The 24,565-nt window shown below is 49.0% G+C and overlaps 2 protein-coding genes across 2 annotated transcripts in view; one reads left to right on the top strand and one right to left on the bottom strand.

Annotated features, from left to right (window-relative positions):
* TG (thyroglobulin) overlaps nucleotides 1-24,565 on the top strand; it is a 231,434-nt gene that overhangs the window by 138,272 nt on the left and 68,597 nt on the right. The window lies entirely within an intron of this gene.
* SLA (Src like adaptor) lies at nucleotides 1,017-24,233 on the bottom strand. The gene is made up of 7 exons (XM_052651772.1): nucleotides 24,056-24,233; nucleotides 13,667-13,766; nucleotides 12,738-12,824; nucleotides 9,247-9,350; nucleotides 6,491-6,622; nucleotides 2,357-2,489; nucleotides 1,017-1,233 (listed from the first exon to the last, which is right to left on the bottom strand). The coding sequence occupies exons 1-7, from the start codon at nucleotides 24,231-24,233 to the stop codon at nucleotides 1,017-1,019; spliced, it is 951 nt and encodes a 316-aa protein (XP_052507732.1).

Raw genomic sequence — 24,565 nt, 5'->3', positions numbered from 1 at the left:
GGAGCCTGGCGGGCTACAGTCCAGGGGGTCACAAAGAGTCGGACATGACTGAAGCGACTTAGCACAGCACACTACTTCCACAATATTTGTCTATACCAATATTTCCTTCCTGTCTATACTGCTGGGCCTGATACCTGATACCTACAGACTTAACACAGTGCCTCTTCTGGTAATCACAAATGAATAATGGGTGCATTAAGATAGGCAAGAACCTCAGCATCCCAGAGAAGCCCTTTCTGTGCTGTGAGCCATGGTTGGTGTCATCGCGAAATCTTGCTCAGTTCCAGGCCTGCCCTTGTGCTTTCCCCATTGGCAGCCACCTCCTCTCCCATTTCCCCTGGTCTCTGCATAAGTAGGGAAGTCATCTGACTTCTACATGTGTAGTTTTGGAGCTAGAAGCCCGAAGGGATCTTCCGACTGGGGGCTCATAAGTAAAGTTAGCGTTTAGTGTCACTGAGCTCCCTTAGAAGGAGAGGAGCTGCAGCGCAGAGGGCTCTCTTTACAGATGGGTTTCAAAAGTTCAGTGCAGGGGGTCGATTTGCAGACCCAGATTGTCTGCCAGGCTGTAGCTGCTGGCTCATTTTCTTCTCAGGCTTTTCTCATTCAGAAGTTTTCTCTAGTGGCCTCAGAGGGAGCCCAGCTGGGTGGTGTGCTGGAGAGCGGCACCAGTGCACTTTCTTGTGAGAGAGCATCTTTGTCTTTTGCACAGACATAGCGTACACACACACACACACGCATGCACGCATGCACGCACACAGACACACACGGCTCTTCTGACCCCGTTGCACGAAGATGCCAGGAGTCAACATTTTGCAGTGTGCCTGATCAGATGCCAGGGAGGGGTTCCCTCTGTCATGATGTGGATACAGAAGACAAGAGTTCAGTTCTCCACGTGGCTTCTCTTGGCTTCTGGAAGACGTGAGTTTCCCCAGGGACCATGTGCCTCTGTGCAGGATGCCAGGTGACAGTCATAACCTCTGTTCTTTTGGGCAAACACCATGGTGTCTGTTCTCCAGCTAGTCTTCAAAGTACGGTGGTGATGAGAAGAAAGAGCTCTTCCTTTTGCTCCCACTGTACATCAGGGACACGCTTTTCTTCTTCCGGTCAAAGGAAGTGCTGTCATCTCCCGTTAGGGACAAGTACGAGGCGATGCTTTCCCGAAGGCCGTAGCTGAAAAGGGACTCGTCCACACCGACTGGGCTCTCTGCCACCTCTGGGTCCTCTTGCTGTCTGCTAGTGGGTAGATAGTGGGCAGAAAAGGGGCAAAGCAGAGGATGTAGTGGGATGGAGGACAAGAGAATAAGAAAAGGAAGAAAAACAAATGAAGAGCCTGGTTAATATGTATCGAACTTGTTCTAATTCTGCTTCTTCCATCTGTGGCTGTATAATTTTGGAGAAATCACTTGACCTCTTTGAGCCACTGTTTCCTTGGATGGCTAAACTTCCAGCTGTACATGAATCTTTCTTCATGATAATTTACAAGGAACAGCTGTTTTATTTCCTAGGCAATTCTGATCACTGATTTTCTTTGAATTTACCAGTGGGATGTCTGGATCATTATTTAATTAGTAAGGTAACCCACCAGTCCCCACTTACGGATACCCCTTAAATGCAATAGCTGACAATCAGAGCAAATAAAAGAAGATTTTTTTTCCCCCTTAACGTATGAAGTCACCTTAGGATTTTGCTGGTGGGATTAAGCTTCACGATTGAGTTTACAATATCAAATTTACACAAGATTGATCTGTGTGTTGCTCTCTAGGATACTAACAATTAGAAAAGCGCATGGAGAAGGCAATGGCACCCCACTCCAGTACTCTTGCCTGGAAAATCCCATGGACGGAGGAGCCTGGAAGGCTGCAGTCCATGGGGTCGCAAACAGTCGGACACGACTGAGCGACTTCACTTTCACGCATTGGAGAAGGAAATGGCAACCCACTCCAGTGTTCTTGCCTGGAGAATCCCAGGGACGGGGGAGCCTAGTGGGCTGCCGTCTATGGGGTCGCACAGAATCGGACACGACTGAAGCGACTTAGCAGCAGCAGCAGCAGCAGAAAAGCGCAAGGTGGTATCATTCAGCTAGAAAATATTCATCTGACACTGAAGGAGTGCTGAATGAACGTGTGCAGAACTGGGGGTACTGAGGCTGTGGCGGGGAATTGCTGCGGCCACGCCACCCAGGGCATGGGAGCTGAGATAGGTTGGTCTCCGAGGGACACTGGGATTCCTGGTGTCTGCACCTGCTCAGAGCAAGCGGGTAGCAAGGCTGGCGGGAACTGGCCACAGTTTTTATGTGCTGGGCTCACGTGCTGGTTTGGGGCTTATACACTCATGGAGGACACACACACACACACACCTTATCGCCCTCCTCCAGTTGAAGGTCTTCTGGCGCAGGGTGACGGGTGAGTCGGAGGCCCTTACTGCTGGGGCTGCCACCGTCTGAGTAAGGCAGGGCGTAGTCAGCACACAGCAGAGGCCGTCGGCCACCTCTGAGGAGAAAGCAGAGAACCGGTCAGCGGCTCTGAGATGCCCTGGCCAGTACGTGCTGCAGGGCCCTGGATATTCATGAGGGGAAACTGAGGCTGGGATTTGCGAGGGGCTGAGAACCATGTGCGCAGCTGTTGAAGACATCTCAGTATGCCCCGAGTGCACGCTGTGCTTAGCTTGACACAAGGCACAAGTAGACTTTAGGACCCAGAAGCCACCAGACTTGGGGTAGAGTTTCAGCTCTGCCCAGATAGCGCATCACCTGGACCCCCTCTGAACCTGAATCCTCTACTGTTGGATGAGAGGATGGAGCTGACATGTGAGAACAGCTGGCAGAGTGCCCGTGTGAGGGAGACCCCACACTCAGGCGTTTCCCACCAAGGTGCCGGGCCGTCAGCTTCAGGGGCAGCCTCCTGTGTGCTGGGGGGCTACGTGCACTGCTGCGTCCCCCACGGCACACAGAACGGGGGTCCAGATAGCACGGGTGGGGCTGGAAGAGAGAGGAAGGCAGAGAGATAAAGGAAATAAGGGAAGAAGACAGAAAGGAAAGGAGAGAGAAGGGGGGAAGGATGGAAGGAAGACGAAGAGAGGAGGGAATCAGGTAGACAGGGAAGGAGGGGAAGAAGCAAAGACTGACCAAAAAGGGCAAAAGACACAGAAGTAGGAGGCGAAAAACAGAAAGGTAACAGGCAAAATCGAGAAGAAAATGGGCGAAGACAAAAAAGAAACTTCTCTCTTCTCCACCCTAGATACTCAAGCACAAAGAGGATGAAAATTAAATAAATCTTTTCCTTTTATCTTCCTGTTAATAGCTCCTGCTGAACTTCCAGGGTCCCCCATCTCTCTAGGAGCTTTAAGATAGAGCCTCTATCTCTTCAAAGCTTTCCCCTAGCCCATGTCATCATGAGACTGCAGTGCTCGGATGTTCTCACAGATGCAGGAGATTCTCTGTGGCCCTACTTAGGATGGAGAGCCCAGTGGGTCTCATGTCCTGCAGGAAATGAAGTGTCTGCCCGGATGCAGCCACACCAGCTTCGAGACCGCCCATCACCAGGGTTTAGGAAGCACAGCACCCCTCTGCTGGGCTCTGTCTCCATCACATTGATAGAACTCTTGGGATGTCCTTGCCAAAGAACAAAGGGGAATTGTAGCTGAAGAATCAAGTCAGAGAGCGACTGTCAGTAATGCTTTGCGTCTGCGTGACTTTCACCGTGGACTCAGATGTCCACCCATGCTGGCATACACTGAGGAATGTAAGATTGGACCCTGAGGTTACAGGGAGCTTAACGAGATGTGAACCTGAAATAATTACCTGTCACGGGCTGGAAATTGAAACGACCTCACAGGTTAGGAGGCGAGGGACACCAAGTTAGACACAAAGATGAAAGAAACCAGCGGTGGTAGAGAGCACCTTCCTTACAAAGGTTAATGCTTAGGGTGAAACATACATTTTGGCCAAGAAGAGAACTGGCATTTCTGAGCACATAGCCTCAGCCCCATGCTGAGTGAGTCTGGCAGCTGTCAGTTCAGGGAGCCCTGAACTGCTCTGGCTGTTGGTACTGTGTACCCGTTTGGGGAATGAAGAACCCAAGGACCTTGGGGTCAAGTCATGAGGTCAAGGTCACAGCCAGTCACAGGCATGATTTTTTTTTTTTTTGGTCCTAACAATAATCCTGTAAGAGGCATTTTAATCCCCATTTTATAGATGCAGAAACTGAGGTTCCAAAATTATTGGCTCAGATGGTAAAGAATCTGCCTACAATTCAGGAGACCCAGATTCTGTCCTTGGGTCATGGAGATCCCCTGGAGAAGGGAATGGCCACCCACTCCAGTATCCTTGCCTGGAGAATCCCATGGACAGAGGAGCTTGGCGGGCTACAGTCTATGGGGTTGCAAAGAGTTGGATAATACAACTAAATGATTGACACTTTCACTTTCACTTCATAGATACAGAAACTGAGGCTCCAAAACTATTAAATTCAATAATAGCAAATTTGAATAATAGAATTGAATAATAATTAATTTATTAAATAATTTGCCCAAAGGCACTGGGATAATAAATATAAGTAACTCATAAAACAAGTCTGTTCACACCCCTGATTGCATGCTTTCTCAGATTCTGCACCTTTAGGAAGAACGTGGTGGGACGTAAATTGGCCACATTACTCCCACCATGGGGTCCTGAAGGTACCAGAATCCTTGCAGGGCCCCAGACCCTTTTCAGTCACTTGCAGAGGGGACTGCTGCCTTCGACCCCTGTGCTGGTGCAGTGACCCGGGGCACGTTTTCGGAAGGCACGCTTCTGTGCTGCCGTGTGATCCTCGGGGGTTCATGGCAGGAAAGCCTCATGGACCTCCTGCTCTGTAAACATCTCTTCCGGGCCAGCATCCTTTTCATGTTTGCTTTTGTCTATGCAAAACTTATGGTCTCCACACCTCTCAGATGATTCTTATTAAAAGCCAAATACCACGACCAACTTCTACTCGTGATCAGTAAAAGCTGACTGCTTCCAGGACTCCCTTCCTCTTTCATTTTTAGCTACGCTGCTAGGTGTTCAGGTGTCATAGGAGTAATATTTGCTCTATCATTTATTTTGCACCCGCCGTGTGCCAAGCTCAGATAGACACGTTGCGTGAGCTGTCATATTCAGCAATCGTGGCAACCGCCTGTAGGTGGGCCGCTCTCATCCGCCTTCCGTGAACAGTGAAGTGGGCTCCACAGGAGGTCTTCACCCAAGAACTCATAGAGCCCAGAGGCAAGTTTGGCCGTGGGTCTCCCGAGTGACCATTCCTTCTTCCTGACCTGCCCTTCTCACAGGCCAGGTGTAATAACCCAGTGCTGTGGATGCCTCCTTTCACCTTGAAAGGCCCTTCAGGATCACACATCCTAAAGAATCCAGGGCTTGGGTTCAGACGTCCAGAACGTGGAAGGGGGAAGATGCTTGTGAGGTGAAAGCGGCTTCTGTCTTCCTTTCTCTCACATGGCAGAAGCGGGGAGGAGGGCACCCTCCTGGCCAGGGAACAGCGGCTCAAACGGTGGCTCGCTAGCAGGAGGCCACATTTCCGTCCGCGGCGCTCTCATCTGCACTTTCCCTGTGCTAACTCGGTGCACCAGCCTAAGGTTGCCCAGATCTGGGATCTGAATGCAAGATGGTTTCAGAGCCAGCTTTCAGCCACTTTTTTTTTTTTTTCAAATGCCATTTCTCCCTTTTCCATAGGGTGAAACTCTTAAGTCCTGACCTGGCGTTCAGGTCAGTCTAACTCACAGTTCCTCTTCTGACTCCATGCACTACACTTGTCACCTCCATCAAACCCCGCTCCACATCCGCCGTCTTGGAGGATGCTCCGGTCAGCATGGCCTGCTTGGACCTGTCTCCTGGGTCCAGGAAGGACATTCAGATGAATGAAGTATAATCCCTGGTTTCTAAGAGCTGGTTGAGAAGCACAGGCTAGTAGACACTTAACTAGGTCACCAGGCGGAACGCCCAGAATTCTAGGGAGAAAAACACCTGGCATGCCAGGGGAGCAGAGAAAAAACAGGCCATTCGTCTTCTAACTCCGAGGGCTTCATCACAGAGCTGGCTTCCTGTTGGCCTCGAAAGTTGATGAGGACTTTGACATGCAGAAAGGGGGAAATGAAGGGCATTTCAGAGCAAAGCCCCAGAGGCCCAAGTGTACAACCCACTTAAGGAAGTGCAGACCATCTGTGGTTTTGACTGTAAGGGGCATCCTGATTCATTTCACTTACAGACAGAGAGAGGATGAAGTTGAGGTTGGCTGCATTTTACTTAGCATTCACATTCAGTCTGTTTTAGCCTGAAATTTGCAGTCTGAATTACTGAGAAAAGAGCATTTGAAGAAGGCAGGATGGACAAGAGAGCAAAGTAAATCACCAGGCAGGTCTAGGGGAGCAGCCTAGACTGAGTGCCTGGAGTTGGGGTTGGGGGGTTAGGCAGTGAGCCAAGAGAGATGTCATGCATCGGTCTTGATGGACTGTTTCTTACCGGAATAGTGATTCACCAGGTCCTCCAGGCACTGGAAGGTGAGCCTCGGGGAAATGTAATACCAGTTGTTTGGCAGACGGAAGATTCGGTAATGCTTCACCTGCCGGTGTCTCACTGAGAGGGAATAAAAACCTGCAGGGAGTGGAGGACAGGTCATCACCCCAGGGCCACCAGCTAAGGAGCCCACCACCATGGAGGCGGAGAGACCTTCTCAGCCTTGTGAAACGACCATGGTACCCAGATACATGCTCTTGTGTTTTGAGCAACAACTGCCCGAGCCTCATCTGTTTGTATGTAGCTCACTCTTTAGAATCTCCAGGAACGTGGTATTTGAGCAGTCCAGTTGCATTAACTGTACTGCAATGCTCTTTTTAAAATTTATTTTCAAAAATATTCATGTATTTATTTTATTTGGCTGCACTGAGTCTCAGTTGTGGCTCATGGGATCTTTGGTCTTTGCTGCAGCATGCAGGATCTTTTTTTTAAGTTGTAGCATGCAAACGCTTAAGTTGTGGTATGTGAGATCTAGTTCCCTGAGTAGGGATGGAGCCCCACCCACCCATTGGGAGCATGGAGTAGAACGTTGGGTGTGTCTGCACCTCTCTTAGCCGCCATTTCCTCAAATGGAAAGTGAGAGAACTGAGCTTAGGTCATGTGTAAGGGTTCTTGGGCGTCCCTGGTGGCTCAGATGGTAAAGAATCAGCCTGCAGTGCATTAGATGTGGGTTCATTCCCTGGATTGGGAAGATCCCCTGGAGTAGGAAATAGCAATCCACTCCAGTATTCTTGCCTGGAGGTTTCCATGGACACACACACACACACACACACGCACGCACGCACGCACGCACGCGCGCACGCGCATCCTCCTTGCTCTGTCTTCTAGGGTTCCGGGAGGGAAAAGACTCACAAGGCAGTGAGGAAGTTTTGGCTTGCATATGCTGGGTCAGGGCCTGAGCTATTTCATAGCAACCTCTCTGTTGATTCTCAGAAAGACCCTGGGAGGTATGGTCCTCAGGTACTGTTACAGCTGGAGAAACTGAGACTCAGAGTGAGATGGCCGGAGGCACGCAGCTCAGAAGTGGCCGCCCCGAGGCGGGTGGGACCTTTGCCCTCCTGCAGCAGGCCTCTCTAGTGGCCAGCATCCCTTGCTCTCCTAGGCCCACCCTCTGCGTCAGTTCAGCGTGTGTCTTCCGGTAATGGCAACAAGGACTGAAAGGACAGCGAGCAGTTCAAGAGCTGCAGATGGAAACTTATGAGAGCTTTGCATACCCGAGGGAGCAGAGCCTGCCGCCCCCACCCAGGCAGCGGCTCAATCTATTTTTAGATCAGCTCTGGCAGCTACACTTGGGGTCCTTCCCCACCACCCCTTGACCCTGCCTGGGTCTGGGTCTCCTGCCTCAGGAGACCCCCTGGGACCTGAACAGGAAGTTTCGCCTCTGCTTGCTTTTGCTTTCACCCTGCATATTTAGGTTTTTTAAGAAAAAAGGTTGGTCCTGGATTCTTCATTATATCGCTCAGAAGGTCCCTGCTTCCCCAGAGGAAAGCTGACGCTCATTTTACTGGAACGCTCCATCCAGTACCAGGTAGCTCTGGTGCTTAATAAGTGCATGGGAGATAGTCTCAGAAACCACATTTTCTCTTCTTTGATGGTGGTTGTACAAGAAACAGGCTGAGATCTTGGAGCTGTTTTCTATATTCAATAAGTTAATATTAATTCTCAGTTAGTCTGAGTAGCCCCCAGCTATTAATGTTTGGCTTCTGTGAGTTTATGCATACTCTATTCCAGACTTCCCTCGAAGGGCTTCCCTTATAGTTCAGTTGGTAAAGAATCTGCCTGTAATGTAGGAAACCTGGGTTTGATCCCTGCGTCAGGAAGATCCCCTAGAGGAGGAAATGGCAACTCACTCCAGTATTCTTGCCTGGAGAATTCCATGGGCAGAGGAGCCTGGCAGGCTACAATCCATGGGGTCTAAGAGTTGAACACGACTTAGCGAACTAAACCACCACCACCTATTCCAGACACCTGCCAAACACATTCCCATTGTTAATCCCATGCTATAGAGAAAGGAAAAGAGGCTTAGCGAGAGGAGGTGACTTCCTAGTGATTCATACAGGCCAAACTAGAGTTGGAGACTCTTGCTTTGAACCATTTCTTCTTCACTGAATTACTTAGTACGTAGGATGTATGAAAATTACGATGGTGAAGGCCATGGTGAATCTGCTCGTCCCAGTCCTCTTGGCTGCCTGATTTCATTGTAGAGCACAGCAGGGACTAAGACTGAAGGTCTGCTGTGTCACGAGAGCACAACAAATATTATTACATTTGAATCACACCACAATCTCACAAGGAAGGGGTTTCCTCTCCATTTCACAGATGAGAAAACTGAGGTCAGAGAAGTACGTGACTTGCCCCAGTCACAGAGCTTTGCGGCCCATATCCTCTCCGGCTGGGGCACTGCCCACTGGCGTTTTCATCTTTTCTCAGTTGTTGGGAAATTCTGCAGTGGTAGTCTGCCAGGCCTGGTGTGGGTCAGAGCCTGAGCCAGTGCCCCACCAGCTCCCTGCAGCCTGGCTCCAGTGCCCTGGGTTCGGTGCTGGCCACACTGCCCGTGTGCGGGCTTCTGGGAGCTCACTGCATGGGTTGATTCGTGTGCATCATGAGAGGAAGGGAACCTGAGCTGGGTGATGCATGAGTCAGCCCAGAGCAAAGCTTGTTTTCTGCCCCCCGAATGGAAGGATGGGTTCAAGGCTGCTCACCTTTCTTGGTCTCACTCTCTCTGATCATGAACGAGCCGATCTTCGTGTCCGGCAGCTGCAGCAGCTCCTCAGCCTTGTCTCTGCCCAGGCCTTCAAACAGCCAACTGGGAACAAGAAAGACAGCCATGAGTGCCCCGAATGTACCCTCCCCAGCAAAAGACCGGAGGGATGCAGAAGTGATCCAGGTCCAGCTAACATAACACCCGCTGCTGGGATTTAAAAAACAAACAGGAAAAAGAGCAAGGCAATCAATGGTTCATTCATCCATTCTTTAAATCTTTCAAATAGTTCCTGAGTGCCCACTGCAAGGCAGGTGTTACATTGAATAATGACACGGAGAGGCACACAGCATCTTTCTCATCCTGTTTCTCAAATGCCAGCTGCATGGTACCCATTCCGTATTATATAAAAGCATCTTAAAACATGATAAGGGACCTTTTCGGTAGTTTATTTAATGTCTATGTTCCTTGTACTCTGACTACTCAGCTCCTCCATCCATGGGGGCAGGGACCATGCCTGTCGTTTGGGGTTTTGTCTCACCTGGGTGTCCAGGTTATTAAGCTTGGTATATAACCATGAAAGAATGAGTCAACATGAGAAAGAAAGAAAGAAAATGAAAGAAATGGCGGTGCCCGATTTCACCACCTGACGCCCCACTCTGCATACATTCTGTTTCCTGCTTTTCAACACGTTTTTAAACTCAGCTGTCATTGCATGATGCATTTCCGTGCATTTCTGTGCTTTTTTTTTTCACTTCACTCTTCAAAATAAAACAGTTATAATACTGTAGCCCAGCTTTCCAATGGAATGTTCACCTTCAGAGGAGAACGGGCACTTTGAACATTCTTTAGAAAGCAGCTGGGGGTACAAAGGAATCTGTGTTCTGGGGTGAAGGGCCCTGACTGGTTTTGCAGAACCACTGTTAACAGTTGGCTGCTGTGTATTGGGAAGCAGTCGTCACCCCTTCTTAATTGATGCTGGGTTTCAGTGAATGGGCCCTGGCTTTTGATCACATCTGGATGAGTGAGTGTTGTGGGAGTATTAACATTCTACTGTTTCTCACCCTTTAATATTCCCCTTGGCATGAAAGCAGGCCATTGGCAGGGCTGGCTGAGGCTTCCCACCATGTGTGAGAAACCTGCAGACATAACATCAGATACCGCTTTACTTATGTGCTGGTCTCCAAGAGTGCTCTTGTTGGTAAGATCATGGTGATGCCATATTGGGCCAAATATTTCAACTGTTCCCTTAGTTCTCTGTGATGCATGGCATGTTAATTTGTTTTAGCATAAGTGATAAACATTCATCGTTTCAAGTCCTTTCATGAAATTTCACTTATAAAAATGAAGATAATAAAACAATGGCAATAATGACGTCCATGCATGAATACTAATTATGGGCCCATACCGTGTCACGCACTTGAAATCTAACCTTTGTATCAACCACCTAAGGTCAAGAGCATACTCTCTGTCTCACTGATGAGGATGCTGAGGGTCAGCGTGATTAAGTAATTTGTTGAAGTGACCCACCCTTGGAGTAGGAAATGGCAACCCACTCCAGTATGCTTGCCTGGGAAATCCCATGGACAGAGGAGCCTGGCAGTTGCAGCCCATGGGGTCACAAGAATTGAATTCGACTGAGCAAATGGGCACCCACGTCACAGTGGACACTGCTAAACTGGCTGCATTTTTCCAATTCTGTGGCCATCATGCTGCACCCCCTCTCTTCCTGCTCTGTGTTTTCAGGACATTATTGCACCTGTAATAATGGAAGCTGTGTAGGGTCAGGATTGCATCTTACTCATCTGGGTTCTTCAGCCCTCGTCCCTACTCAGGCCGGCTTTCAGCACTGCCTCTTCAGCGTGAAGGTGCTGATGGCTGATGGCTGAGTGCATGGATGGATCAATGACACACAGCTGATCAGAGTTACATGACTCACGTCTCTTTCAGAAAGTAACTCTCATAGCCACCACTGCCCCTCCTCTGCTCAGCTTTGTCATCCTCAGCACAGGGACAACTCTTGATATTCATCATCAGAATCAGTAACACTGAATGAAATGCACTGGGTTCCACGCTTCAAAAAACTTAGGCAGTTTGCTCTGCTTCCCAAGGTAAGCAGGTGGCTTGCAGAGTCTTTCTCTGACTGTAGGGAAGTTATTTCTGGACCCCTCAAGTGAAAAGTGGAGTTCCTTTCTCCCGTCCTGTATGCCAAGTTCTGGCCTTGGTAGCTGGACAGATGAGGAGACTGTGGTTCATGGAGGCTGAGGAATTTTTTTCCAAGGCCCCACAGTGGAAGCCAGGCTGAGCCGCACCTGTCCTGGCTGGGGTGTGCTGGCCACCAGGGCCACCTGTCATGTCCCGTGGCCTCTTCTGTATGACTGCAGGGGAGAGAAACATCTTTGCTTTCTCATCTGCATGCTCTGTTATTTAAAGGGGCTTCTTTTCTGCTTGACTTCTCCACTTGTCAGGGTGGGTGTGTAAGCATTTTTGGCAGCATGTTCTCCGTATGCTGGATATGACTGGATAAGAATGTGGCTCGTCTGTATTGAGTGGGTTTCCCAGGTGGTTCAGTGGTATAGAATCCAGCTGATCATGCAGGAAACTCAGGAGACATGAGTTTGATCCCTGGGTCAGGAGAATCCCCTGGAGGAGAACGTGGCAACCCACTCCAGTATTCTTGCCTGGAGAATCCCATGGAGGGAGGAACCTGGCGGGCTACCATTCATAGGCTCATTAAGAGTTGGACACGACTGAGCGCCCATGCACCCACAGTATGTGCTGAGTAACTGGTGACAACACCAGGCCCAGTTCCAAGAATCTGTGTGTCATCCTCTCTCATTCTCCTAACAGCCCCAGACTCTGGTCCCATTACTATAGATCATCATTCCTATCATTCTATACTATGCTCTCGATTTAATGAGTGGGGATAGGAAGCTGATACTTGCCCACTGTCATACAGCCACTAAGTGACAGTCTCTGGATTTGCACCTCAGATTGGCTGACTTTTGTCTGCTGCCTCTTGTGATCACAGTTCCTGAATCCTTATTGCTATAGCAACATCACATTATACCTGTGAGGTCCATTATTCATCTACCTAATGGAGAAATTGAGTCTTAGAGAGAGAAAGGGTTAACCTAAGGACACCTCTGTCCTTAGAGACTGAGCTAAGATTAGAAGTGACCCTACTGAACTAACACCTTCCTTTCCAGTGTGCCCTGCTGGGATCTCTCTATGCACTCTCATAAAATGAAATTTAGTCACTCAGTCATGTCCAACTCTTTGTAACCCCACCAGGCTCCTCTGTTCATGAAATTCACCAGGCAAGAATACTGGAGTGGGTAGCCTTTCCCTTTTCCAGGGGATCTTCCCAACCCAGGGTTTGAACCCAGGTCTCCTGCATTGCAGGCAAATTCTTTATCATTTGAGCCACAGGGAAGCCTGCACTCTCACAGAGATCGTGCTTTATTGATGCTATTTTAGAAATGTACTCACCCATGGTAAACTCTGGCCACACATATTCCAGGAATGTAACTTTCTCGACCGGTGCTAAGAGAGATGGCTTTCCACCAGCCCCCTTCACTAGAAGGATAAGAACAAATAGAAAAGAGTGACTGGGGAAGTGGTGAGTGATTGAATGAATGAACAGAATAACCAGATTTAATCCCAGGTGCACTGGGATGTTCCTTTTTTAGGGTCTGTCCTTGGCCACGTTAACTAGACTTTCTCCCTATGGAAATTTAGTTTTTAAGTATATCCCCCCATTTTGATCTAAACAGAAAGTCTTCCCACGTGCTGGCAATAGCCACCTTTCAGGGATCAGCAGCTGATGTTTCTAGCTTATCTTCCATGGTTGGAGGCTTTTTAAAAAATAAATGTTTACTCTGCTGAATTAGACCCTGAGATGTAACCAAGACAGTTTCACATGTCGACATCAGTGAGGATCTAAATAAAAGGGGCTCAGAGCCTTTATGTCTTCTACAGCCTTTCTCAAATCTAAAAGAGACAACAGGTCAGAAGGCAATACCTTTCTGTTTATCATCAGAAGTTTTTCTTCCCACCCCCCCCCCAAGATCCCTGAGTCCTCTTCCTGAGTCTGCATTAATGTATAACCTCAACCTTGCCCTGGTTGGGGGGAGATGAGGCCAACATAAGAAACAGAAGCTGGATCATAAAGGGTCTCAAAAGCCAAGTTAAGAAATTTCAATTTTATCCATGGGGCAACTAGGAGCCAGGGAAAGTTTTAGAGCACCAGCAGCAGTCAGGAGGATTAAGCCTGGAGGCCCACTGTTTGGGCCAACTTTCCCACCTCACAACAGGACCAGGGCCCATGGGGAACCAGACAACCATAGAGAAAATCTAACAATTCCCACCAGCATCGAGTCCTTTGGGGGCATCGTAAAAGTTTTGGAAAGCTCACTCACTCAGAAATCACACGCAGTTTCTCCCCACGGCGGAATATCGGGGGGCTGATGTCGGGAGATGGGTAGTCGCTCAGCACAGCCAGAAAGTCACTGTCCAGTTCTGGGGAAACAAAACCAAGGTTGGGGGCAGAGGTGAGACCTTCCTGGGGACTTCGCAGCAAAAGGCAGCTAATTGTTTTGAAACAGCAATTTTCAGTTGGTCCTCCTCTCTTCAGGAACGGTGAGTCAGCTGACCTACTCTCCTGCTCATTCCTGCCCTGACCTGGACATGTTCCTCTGGGAAATGGGGATGCAGAGGTCTTTGAGCTGAGGTCACAGGGTCTGACTCCAGGTGTTCCCTGGCATCTACTGATCCATATACTCCTGGACGAGTCCTGGAATGCCTACTAGCCTCCATTTTCCCATCTTTAAAATGGGGCTAATAACTCCTCTTTCCAGGATTTTTGTGAGAGAAGATGAAAGTATATATCAACACCCATGAATGATGAGATGCTGTGAAAACATCCTGTCTTATTACTATGGCTTTAGGCACCCTCCTTGGGGCTTACGAGTTCCACATCTGCAACTTATTGAGGTGGGGTGTCAGGGTTAGGCACCATGAGTTCTGGGGACCCACCAGAACCAGGAGGTTATTAACTCTGAAACTCAACAAATCCCTTCTTCCCCATAGAATGTAAGGTGCCAAGTCAGATTTCTATTTAACAGGGACCTTTGCTGGTGGGGAGGTAGGAAAAAAATGAAGTACTCATCATACATATGTTGAAAGTAATTCTGGTGCAGTTTTGAAAAGGAAAGCGTGCTCTTTGGTTCATTCTGGCTGAGGTTAGCACAGCTTACTATAGACTAAAGATAGATTGACAGCATGTGTGTTTGCTTTTTGTCGCTAAGCAAAGCTTGTTTCACAGCCTTAGTGATTTGCCATAATTCAGGTGTCTTAGCTACAGGGTAATATCAGGGTACATCTTTGGGGAAATAGCATATCCTACAAACTGGAAAAGACTCTGATGCTGGGAAAGATTGAGGGCAGGAGGAGAAGCGGGCAACAGAGGATGAGACGGTTGGATGGCATCATTGACCCAATGGACATGAGTTTGAGCAAGCTCCAGGAACCAGTAAAGGACAGGGAAGCCTGGCGTACTGCAGTCCGTGGGGTCGCGAAGAGTCAGACATGATAGTGACTGAACAATAACAACAGCAAATTGGCCAAGACAGTTATTGTTTGCTGTGGTGTTGCATTTATTAGTCTGTTTGCTGGCCGGGCATCTGAACTCAAAATTCTAGGTAACATACTATTTCTTCACTCATTCACCAATTATTTATTGAGCCGCCACTGTGGGCCAAGCATGGTGAACAAAGCAAGCCAAGTCTCCCTGCTGTCATGGAACTCATATTCTAGAGAATACAACAGTCATGGAAGGAGGGGTCATTCCCTGCCTCGTTCACCCCAGGCAGGCTTGGTGGCCACCTTCTAGGATCTAGAAGGCCTCATGCTGGAACCGCTAGCCCCTGTCCCTTACAGCCCATCCGTCTCCATCTCACATAGTCTCACACCTCCCAGCCCATCTGTCTTGTAGTCTCCAACTCACATAGTCCCCATCAGACTAAGTTGAAAGAGAGCTTAAGTACAAGGCTGAGTAAGAATAAATGAGAAATGAGTGATGGCCATGGAATAGTGTCCTCAGATGGATTGTTCACTTGGGGAAGCTGAGTCACACACAACACACCCTGTAAGAGCAAGTGTCCCTGCGTGTGAGATGGAAACCAAAAGTGACTCATGGTGGCCGTGGTCACTGGAGTGGGGGAGGGCTCATGAGAAGGAGCGGAGTCCCCAGGGAAGGCTGACCTGTGAGGTCTCTGACCCTCCCTGCACCTGTGGGGAGTCCTCCGTCACACTCTGCTTTGCTGAATCAGGAGAGTTCTTCCCTCGTGCAGCCCAGACCCGGTGCCATAATTAGTGGCAGCGCTACAGTTGGACTTCATGCCCAAAGTCCCGAGTTCTAACAAGGGGTGGAGCCAGACTCGGTGGGACATGAAACCTCTGCAGATCTGGAGGTCCTCTTTAAGAAAAAGGGCACAAAACTGCAGGTAGAATGTTAGGTAGGGGACTGAGGAAGGCATCGTGCCAGGAAGCCAGGCCTGGTGCATAAGGTTTGTCCAGATGCTGGTAAATCGTCCTGGTTTTGAGGCTGATTCGCAGCTCTGAGTGTGGTCACATTTTCCCTTCCAGGATGTGGGTTACTCTGGAAAATGAGGGGTTGGAAAATGTCTTCATGACGGAAATCTGTTCCTCTTAGATTGACAGCCCCCAACTGTGGAAGGACCACTTAGTAACAGGGTCTCCACCGCCTGCGATGCCCTGAGATGGGCCGCTGTGTTTTTCCCAGCTGGCCAGATTACTCATCTGCAGAGCCAGTCAGCAGGCTGTTCCCTCCACCTGGACCACACTTTGCTCTCCCCTCTCTCATCCCTCCTGTCTCTGTCGACTCAGAGGTCACCTGATGCTCAGGAGCCCAGCCTTCCTGTGGTCCTGCTTCTCCAGCCCTGGGCTTTGCCTTTGAGGCAGTGAGCTGGGCTTGTATGTGTTGTGTGTGTGACCATCAGGGAATGGCCATGAACTCCAGGAGGAGCAGTCTTGTGCACCCAGCCTGGGATGCTCAAGGCAGGTTTATCAAACGAACACATGAGGAGGTCCTGATGCTACTAGGCCTTGGAAAACTGCCGTCGTGCTGAGCTTTTGAAAGGGTCCAGGAGAAGGGAGCCTGATTAGTGGCAAGCAGGATGGTAGGGGGTGGGGATGGGGTGACAGAACCAGACCGTTTTGAAAAACAAGCGTGAAAATGAGATGCACAGCTTTGTTATCTGTGACAGCAATGGAATCTTGAAACAAGCTGTATGTCTACAAGAGGAGCCGGGGCTTTGATCTCTGATTCAAGATTAAGGCTATGGAACAGAGCAACCGTCTTTTCTTAATGTTTAAAACAGAAACAAAAACAAAATCCCTGTACAAAAAAAGTGTTTCAAGGAGGGGAAAACAGGCTTCAGGGGCTGGAGGGTTTCAATTTCACAAGTTGAGTTTCCTGTGGAATTTCCGTAATAATGATGTTTTTTGATAGCTATGATACTTAAACATCACCGAGAAACTTTGAGTCCGAGCTTTGGCTTCAAGGTCACGGCCCTTGCTTGGTCTTTTGTGAGGGGTTTTAGGCCCACTGCATCACCTTGTTTCCCCAGCACTGGAAAACCAGAAGGTAGAGTCAGGGGGAGATAGAGTTTGGTTTGTACTTTTGTGGGAAGGCGAGCCGTTTTAAGTAAGGTCTGGGGCTAGAATCACACCTAAGTTTCCATGCACTTTGGTCCCTAAGGTGAAATTAATGCAAAACAGGAAACTTAAGTTTGCTCATAAAGCTCAAGCACAGGATTATGGACTTCTGTAGTCCCTAGCTTTGTGGAGAGCAGAGCATTTGGATTAAGTCAGATAAATGAAGGATACAGGGAAGAGTTGCTCAGAGGAAGCAGACAGGATTATTGCAGACTCAAGATAAGGAACCGAATTAAGTGATGAGATGCATGCTGGGCAGACAAAGAAGAAATCCAGGGAGAGCTTTCAGAAGAGAGGACCGGCTTTGAAATCAATCAGACCGGGCTTAAATTCCACCTCCTCTGTATAATTGTTCTGTGAGTTGGGGAGAGATTTATTTTTAACTCATCTGAGCTTGATTTCTTCATGTATTAAAATGGGAACTATTACACTGGACCTCTCGGATCGGGTTAGGATTCATGAGGAAGTGTATGAACAGAGCCTGCCTCAGTCGGTGGTAGCTGGTATCGTGTTTACGGCAGGGGGTGAGGTTTATCATTCCGTTGTGATCCCAGGCCAGTCTCAGCCAGCAGTGTTCTGAATTTTGCAAAACCTCTAGTCCCGTAAATTTACAAATATTCTTATCTTCTAAAAATAAACACCATTTGGTGAGAACAGAAGATGCAGTTCAAGAGACCAAATATTTGCTAATAGCTGAACGCAAAAATGAGTCAGATTAAACACACTGTACAAAAGTGTAAAATAGGAAATGAATCTAAAAGCGTAAGGAGACCAAGGCAGAACCTACTAGCCACAAATATTAGTTGGTCACAAGAGGACAGGCCCTTTTTTTGCATTATTATTCCTTAGAGTAGCATTATCATTCATTTTTTTGTTTGTTTTTCAGTTGTATAAACAAGTACAATTTACTAATGTGTAGGTTTAGTAAATCCTAACCACAAGGCTATATTTACAATATTAATAGTCTTGGAGACATAACTAGTTACTATGAAGAGTATCTGTGCTTTTTTGCATTTCAATACAAACTAATTTTTTACTATATGAATTTCAGTGGCCTTAGCCATTGAGAAAAATCCATATTAATTAGCTGCACAGGAAAATTACAATCCAAGTGCAAAAAAATTTTAGTTTATTTGGCTGCATTTGGTCTTGGTTACAGTATGAAGAATCTTTTAGTTGTGGGATGTGGGGTCTAGTTCACTGACCAAGGATCAGACCCGGGGCCCTGCATTGAAAGTCCTGAGTCTTTGCCACTGGACCACCAGGTAAGGCCTATCATTTCTTTTAAAATGCAGAAAGCCTTTAGTAGATCCCATGTATAACCATCTTGCAAAAGCAGGCATTCTTTACTTTTTTGGCTCCAATACAACATGATAAATGTATGGAACATATATTCTTATTTGGGCTTCCCTGATAGCTCAATTGGTAAAGAATCTGCCTGCAATGCGGGAGACCCACCCCAGTTTGATTCCTGGGTTGAGAAGATCCACTGGAGAAGGGATAGGCTACCCATTCCAATTTTCTTGGGCTTCCCTGGTGGCTTAGCTGGTAAAGAATCCGCCTGCAATGCAGAAGACCTGGGTTCGATCCCTGGGTTGGGAAGATCCCCTGGAGAAGGGAAAGGCTACCCACTGCAGTATTCTGGCCTGGAGAATTCCATGGACTGTATAGTCCATGGGGTCGCAAGGCATCGGACATGACCGAGTGACTTTCACTTTCACTTTCATCTTCTTATTTAAAAGGTGAAGAAAGCAAGGCTGGAGGAGTTTCAGAAACATGTTCAGGGGAGAGCATGGGGGTTGCCAAGCTCATGGTGAGGTCATGAAGCTGCTTTGCTCGTCTTGGGACTTAGTTACCAAGCTCTGCCCAGTTGACCTTTGACTCATGACGAATTGGGACAAAAGCCGATTTCACTGTGGCTTCAGAATTTACACAAAGCTACTCAGTGCAGATGGTGGGACAGGAGTTAACCAGCTCAGTGAGCTCAGCTTCTTGTTTTGCATTGCCTTGAGTCATGTTCAAACTCGTGGCCTACGGAGGAGTCAACGAAGGTCTTACTTTTAGTTCTGTTTCACAGGAGATACCCCGGCCCCAACACACACCTAAATAATGAGACAGGGCTGGGCGGAGTGGCCTGATGGCAGGTCTCCTGAGTTCTCTTGGTCATCACGGGACACTTGTGCCTGTGGACCCTTTGTGACGGGCTGGAAAGTGAGACCCCATGGCCCAGAGAGGTTCTGACTTCTCTGTCAATTAGATGGGCAAGTGTGGGGCTGAGCAGACTCTGAGGCGCTCGGATGGGACATCGAGGTGGAGAGTCTTGCCAACAAACATAACCAGCAAGTTGAGGGCCTAGTTTCAGAACCAGGTAACCTAACAGCAGCGGTCACAGACTCTGCTCTTGACTGCCTGTCTCCTGGCCACAGCGGAGCACCACCTACACCGCGTGCCTGCTGAGTCACTTCAGTTGTGTCCACGTCTGGGGACCCCATGGGCTGCAGCCCGCCAGGCTCCTCGGTCCATGGGGATTCTCCAGGCAACAATATTGGAGTGGGTTGCCAGGCCCTCCTCCTGGGGAGCTTCCCAACCCAGAGACTGAACCTGGGTCTCCTGTGTTGCAGGCAGATTCTTTACCATCTGAGCCACCAGGGAACTCCTTGTATGCTGGAACACTAGCCTTCTGAGCCTACTGTTGTTGTTGTTGTTTTTTTTAAATGTTAATTTACTTAAAAAAATCTTTAATCCCGTTCTAAGCAATGTGAAGTCAGGTTTGATGGCTTGGCCATAATTTGCATGGTATCCATGAAATGTACAAATATTACACGTTCAGTGTGAAAGTTGAATGATGTTCGTCCTAAAGCCATCGTATGTACCGGCAGTGGAGTCAGTGAGACCGGGTGAGAAAAGTGCCTCTAGTCAGAGATCTGACATGGGTTTCTGTCTGTCTTTCACAAGGCCACTTGAGTGTCTGTGTCATTTGGTCTGGTGACCACACTGTCCCTCATCCTAGGGAACACCTGTCCTTTTAGTAAGTCCATTCCCTCCAGGCATATAATGTCAGGGTGGTAGGGGAACTCTAGACTCAGGCCACTGGCTTCCCAAATCCCAGCCGTATGGCCTCGGGCAAGTAACTGAACCATCTCATCCCTCAGTTTCCTCATCTGCCAAGTGGAGATGCTAATAGGGATGAACCTCAGCTCTAGGTGAGAATCCAGAGTTGATGTGTCTCAAGCATGTGGCCTCAGGACTGGTGCATATAAGCACCAAATAACTTGAATTTCCCCTTTTTACAAACAAGGACAGAGAGACATGAGGGAGACAGGCTGGCTTCTCCTCTCTTGCTCCTTGCATGCTGGTGTGGTGGCAGATCTGTGCTCTGTAAGCTTCAGGCAGCTTAAGAGGCACCAGGAGGCTTGTAGGAAATCAGGCATGCTGCCCCCTCCCACCATCCCTGGATTTTGATGAGCAGGTCTAGAGTGGGGCCCCAAAATGTGAATTTTTTAAATTATTGATTTATTTGGCTGTGTCTGGTTATCGCTGTGACATGTGAATGCTTAGCTGGGGCATGTGGGAACTAGTTCCCTGACCAGGGATTGAACCTGGGTCCCCTGCATTGGGAGTATGGAATCTTAGCTACTGGACCACCAGGAAAGCCCCGGAATCTGCATTTTTGATGGTTACTCAGGGGATCGAGGCAGGTGGTCTGAACACCACTCACTGAGAAGTAGTCCCCTGGCTCTGAGACTGCCTGCCCCTTCTTCCTCCCCAGAGCCCCACCCACCCCTCTTTCCACCCACCTGGGCAGCACTCTTGATGCTATGTAAATGCACAGTTTAGCATTCTTTCCACCTTGCAGAGAGAGGGGTCTGAGCAGTGTCTGGGTTTGTGTTACTTACTACCTCTGCCAGTGAGATCTCACTTTAGGTCAGGGCGGTAAGAAAGTTAGAAACAGGGAGGGGAAAAAGATCACAGCAAGGTGACTGAATTCTCTTGTTAGGGTGGAAATATGCCATTTCCTAGCTCTTTGGGAATTCCCTGGGTCTTACTCAACTTTGTTCCACCTGCATCTGGCCCCAAACTGAAGTCTGAAACATGCATAGAATTTGCAGAGAAAATGAGCTCGTTGGGATGCTTTGGGAACAAATCACGGAATCCCCACTTTAAAACTTTTTCCAGGGTTGGGGGGGGCAGTGGGGAAGGCCATTTAGACACAGCCTAGTCCCTTGGACTGCAAGGAGATCCAACCAGTCCATCCTAAAGGAGATCAGCCCTGGGTATTCATTGGAAGGACTGATGCTAAAGCTGAAACTCCAGTACTTTGGCCACCTGATGCAAAGAGTTGACTCATTGGAAAAGACCCTGATGCTGGGAGGGATTGGGGGCAGGAAGAGAAGGGATCGACAGAGGATGAGATGGCTGGATGGTATTACCGACTCGATGGACATGAGTTTGGGTAAACTCTGGGAGTTGGTGATGGACAGGGAGGCCTGGAGTGCTGCGATTCATGGGGTTGCAAAGAGTTGGACATGACTGAGCAACTGAACTGAACTGAGTGCCATCAGATAACCTTAAATGAATTTTTAAAAAGGAGTGCTTCCACCCACATGTATCAGGTAGCTGCTTTGTGCTCGCATCACTGTTGGGGAAGAATTACTCTGATCTCCATTGACAGCCTGCCTCGTGGGAGGCTGAGTGACTTCTCTGTGGTCAGGCAGCCCCCTCAGGATAATACCAGAAGCCCAACAAGGTCATCTGCCTCTGAGACCTGTCCTATTTTCAACAAGCCCTGCTGTCTCTCTGGGTTTTATGATATTTGTCTCTGGGAACTAATCAGGAATAGTCTGGAAAGCTTAGTTGAGAAAACAGATGGGCAAATCCATATTCCCAGGCATTCACAGTCGTGCTCAGAACACCTGTTCGTCTAGAAGTCCACATTGTTGACCTCTTGCTCATCCATATAAGGAGCCTGGGGCTGTGGGGCTTTTGAAGTCAGTGGAGGTACTGTCTGTTGGCCTAAAGAATCTGCTCCCGGGAGACCAATAAAATGAGTAAGCAGGAGTGTTGGCTGAAAGGTGCCATGCAAACCCACCTTCTTTACATCATTTGAATCGAGACTAATTCACTTAGCATCGACTGTACCACCTCATCCCTTATTCAAGTAGGTGTCAGAGGAAAGAGGAAATCAAGTTAGGACTGATCACAAAGGAAACTTTTCAGGGGCTGGGGATGGAAAAGCCACCGGCCGCCAGCACTTGATGTGGTTGCCTGGATAGCAACCCGGGTACCACCTGGGGAATTCTCGGAACCAGGGGGCGGAGGGTCGGGGAGACCCCTGGCCCACTTCTCTAGAGGCGCCCTCCCACCCACACAGTGGAAAAAGAGAAACTTATTTCATGACGATTTGCATTGAGAAAATAAAGGCAAATGGGCGAGTCCTTGGAGGCCTGTGTTTTCATGGAGTTCGCTCAAGCATGCCGCCCCCGCCACCCCTGTGGGAGAGGCAACCTCACAAGATGGGCTCCTGGGTGGTGCCTCCCACAGGCAGCGGGGGCCCCGGGCCTAGCAGAATCGCTTTTCTAGAAGTGGCCACGGTCAGAGCAGAAGACTGACGTGAGCTGGTTTGGAGAAGGTGGGAGAGGAGCTCAGGCGCAGCCACTCTGCGCAACTGCACACTGCTCAGAACTTTGCCCGGGGTGCACGTGCTGCCGCCCGCTAATCACACGGCTCCGCCTCCTCTGTCTGGGGGTACGTCTCAGTGTCTTCCCCCCTAGGTCTGGGGAGGGGTGTTGCGGAGCTGGACAGGAGGGTCACTAGAATTGCCCTGCATCTGATTTGAGCAAGGATGGAACAGGAGGGTCTCTGTGCAGTCACCTGGGGGCATCTGAGGAGTCATGGGGCCGTGATACGGAGTGTTCCATTTTGGAAGAAATGAGAAGGTGGCTCCCTTTTCAAGGGGTCGCAGACGTCATGGAGTAAGCGGCAGGTGGGGAGACAGGGCTTGGTCTGGCTTTGTCCCCGCTCCTGTGGAGCTGTGCTTCGCAGACATGGTACTGGGCATCTGTGCATGTGAACTTGGCCCAGTTCAATGCTGCGAGGGACATGGGGGCACCAGGTGGGGTCACCCCTGTTAGGAGAGGGGGATCGGACTCTGGTTTGCTGTGATAAAAGGTGGGAGGTCCAAGTGTCCAAAGCTCCGGAGACACGCTGGAGACGCTGATGGGTCACCCAACCTGACCATCCCCTTTCTAACTCCCTAAAGGACCCATAGGCGCATCCTCACTGTTCTCACAGGAAATAAAGGTGAGGGTGTTAGCGGCCACCCGCACCTCTAAACCATGGGTTTGATCTCAGCCTCTATCGCTGCTTGCCAGTGTCCCCTCCCAGCTCTTCGGCCATCCCTGAATGACTATGGCTTCGAGAGTCTGGCTCAGCCTTGCATATCTGGAGAAAGCTGGTTCCTGGCATCCTCGATTAACCCACCACACTATGCCCTCCTTCTAGAATACCTGGTCCCTGCTGTCCTACAGATGCTCACAAAGATTCCTTTATTTTCAGGAAGATTTCCTAGGACTGGTGGCTAGCATCATCAAGTTACACTGAAAACATTCTGGCAGAGCTTTTGTAGCATTATATACATGCGAACATTATATACCCATGATAATTTCATAGACACAGGATAATATTAATATACCCATCATAATATTATATCACGGTTGGCAAGAAGTGGTAAGAAAGAACCTAGACTTAAGAACCGGACCAGCCCAGGTTGGAAATCTGACTCTACCAATAGCTAATATACACATTGCATTTGCTCTGTGGGCCTCAGTTTTCCCACCTATAAATGAAATAAAAGGATCAAACCAGCTGCTTTGAAATTCCATCGTAAAATGCCAGCAGCTTAGCATCCTGCCAGGACACCATTGTTGATCATTTTTAGCATTTAATCACGAGCCTGTTAACACAGGCAAAGCAAGAGAGACGGTATAAGGAAGCCCTATGTACCCATTGCCCTGTTTGAACAGCTGTCAGCACCCCCATCGCCCCGTCTTTGCCGAAGAAGCCAGACTTACCCTCTGAGTTGGGCAGAGGCCTCTCGGGGGGTGCCGGGGTGGATCGCATGCTGTTTCCCATTTTTCTTTCTCCCCGGGCTGTCGAAGCCGCTCGAAGCCAACGGCACAGGGGATCCACACGGGGAGTCAGCCACGCGCCGAGCCCTCTGGGTGAAGAATGACCCAGTTTAGAGTACATCCTGCATCATTTTTTCAGGCCGCTCGCTTCTTGAAAGGCGGGTGTTTTTATGTGAAGATGAGATTCGTGAATGTTGGTTACATTTGCGCAGCTCTACTTCTTTTATCAAGGGAATGACAGAGAGAAACCACAGAGAAGGAAGTTGCTAGCAAGTGTTGTTGGTGGAGAAAGTTTCCATTCCTTGCACGGCTGACAGCCAGCAGCCGGCAGTGTTCGTATGAGGGGCTGAGTGCCTCTCAGACTCCCCACCCCAGACCCTCAACACTCCTGAGCCCCGACCCTCAACACCCAGGGTCCCGGCCTCCAGAGCTCTTACCCTGCAGGAGTTATGT

This window comes from Budorcas taxicolor, chromosome 14 (genome assembly GCF_023091745.1).
Source record: "Budorcas taxicolor isolate Tak-1 chromosome 14, Takin1.1, whole genome shotgun sequence".
Classification (NCBI taxonomy): Eukaryota; Metazoa; Chordata; class Mammalia; order Artiodactyla; family Bovidae; genus Budorcas; species Budorcas taxicolor.
The sequence above is the reverse complement of the archived record's forward strand: the minus strand, read 5'-3'. Positions and strand labels throughout refer to the sequence as shown.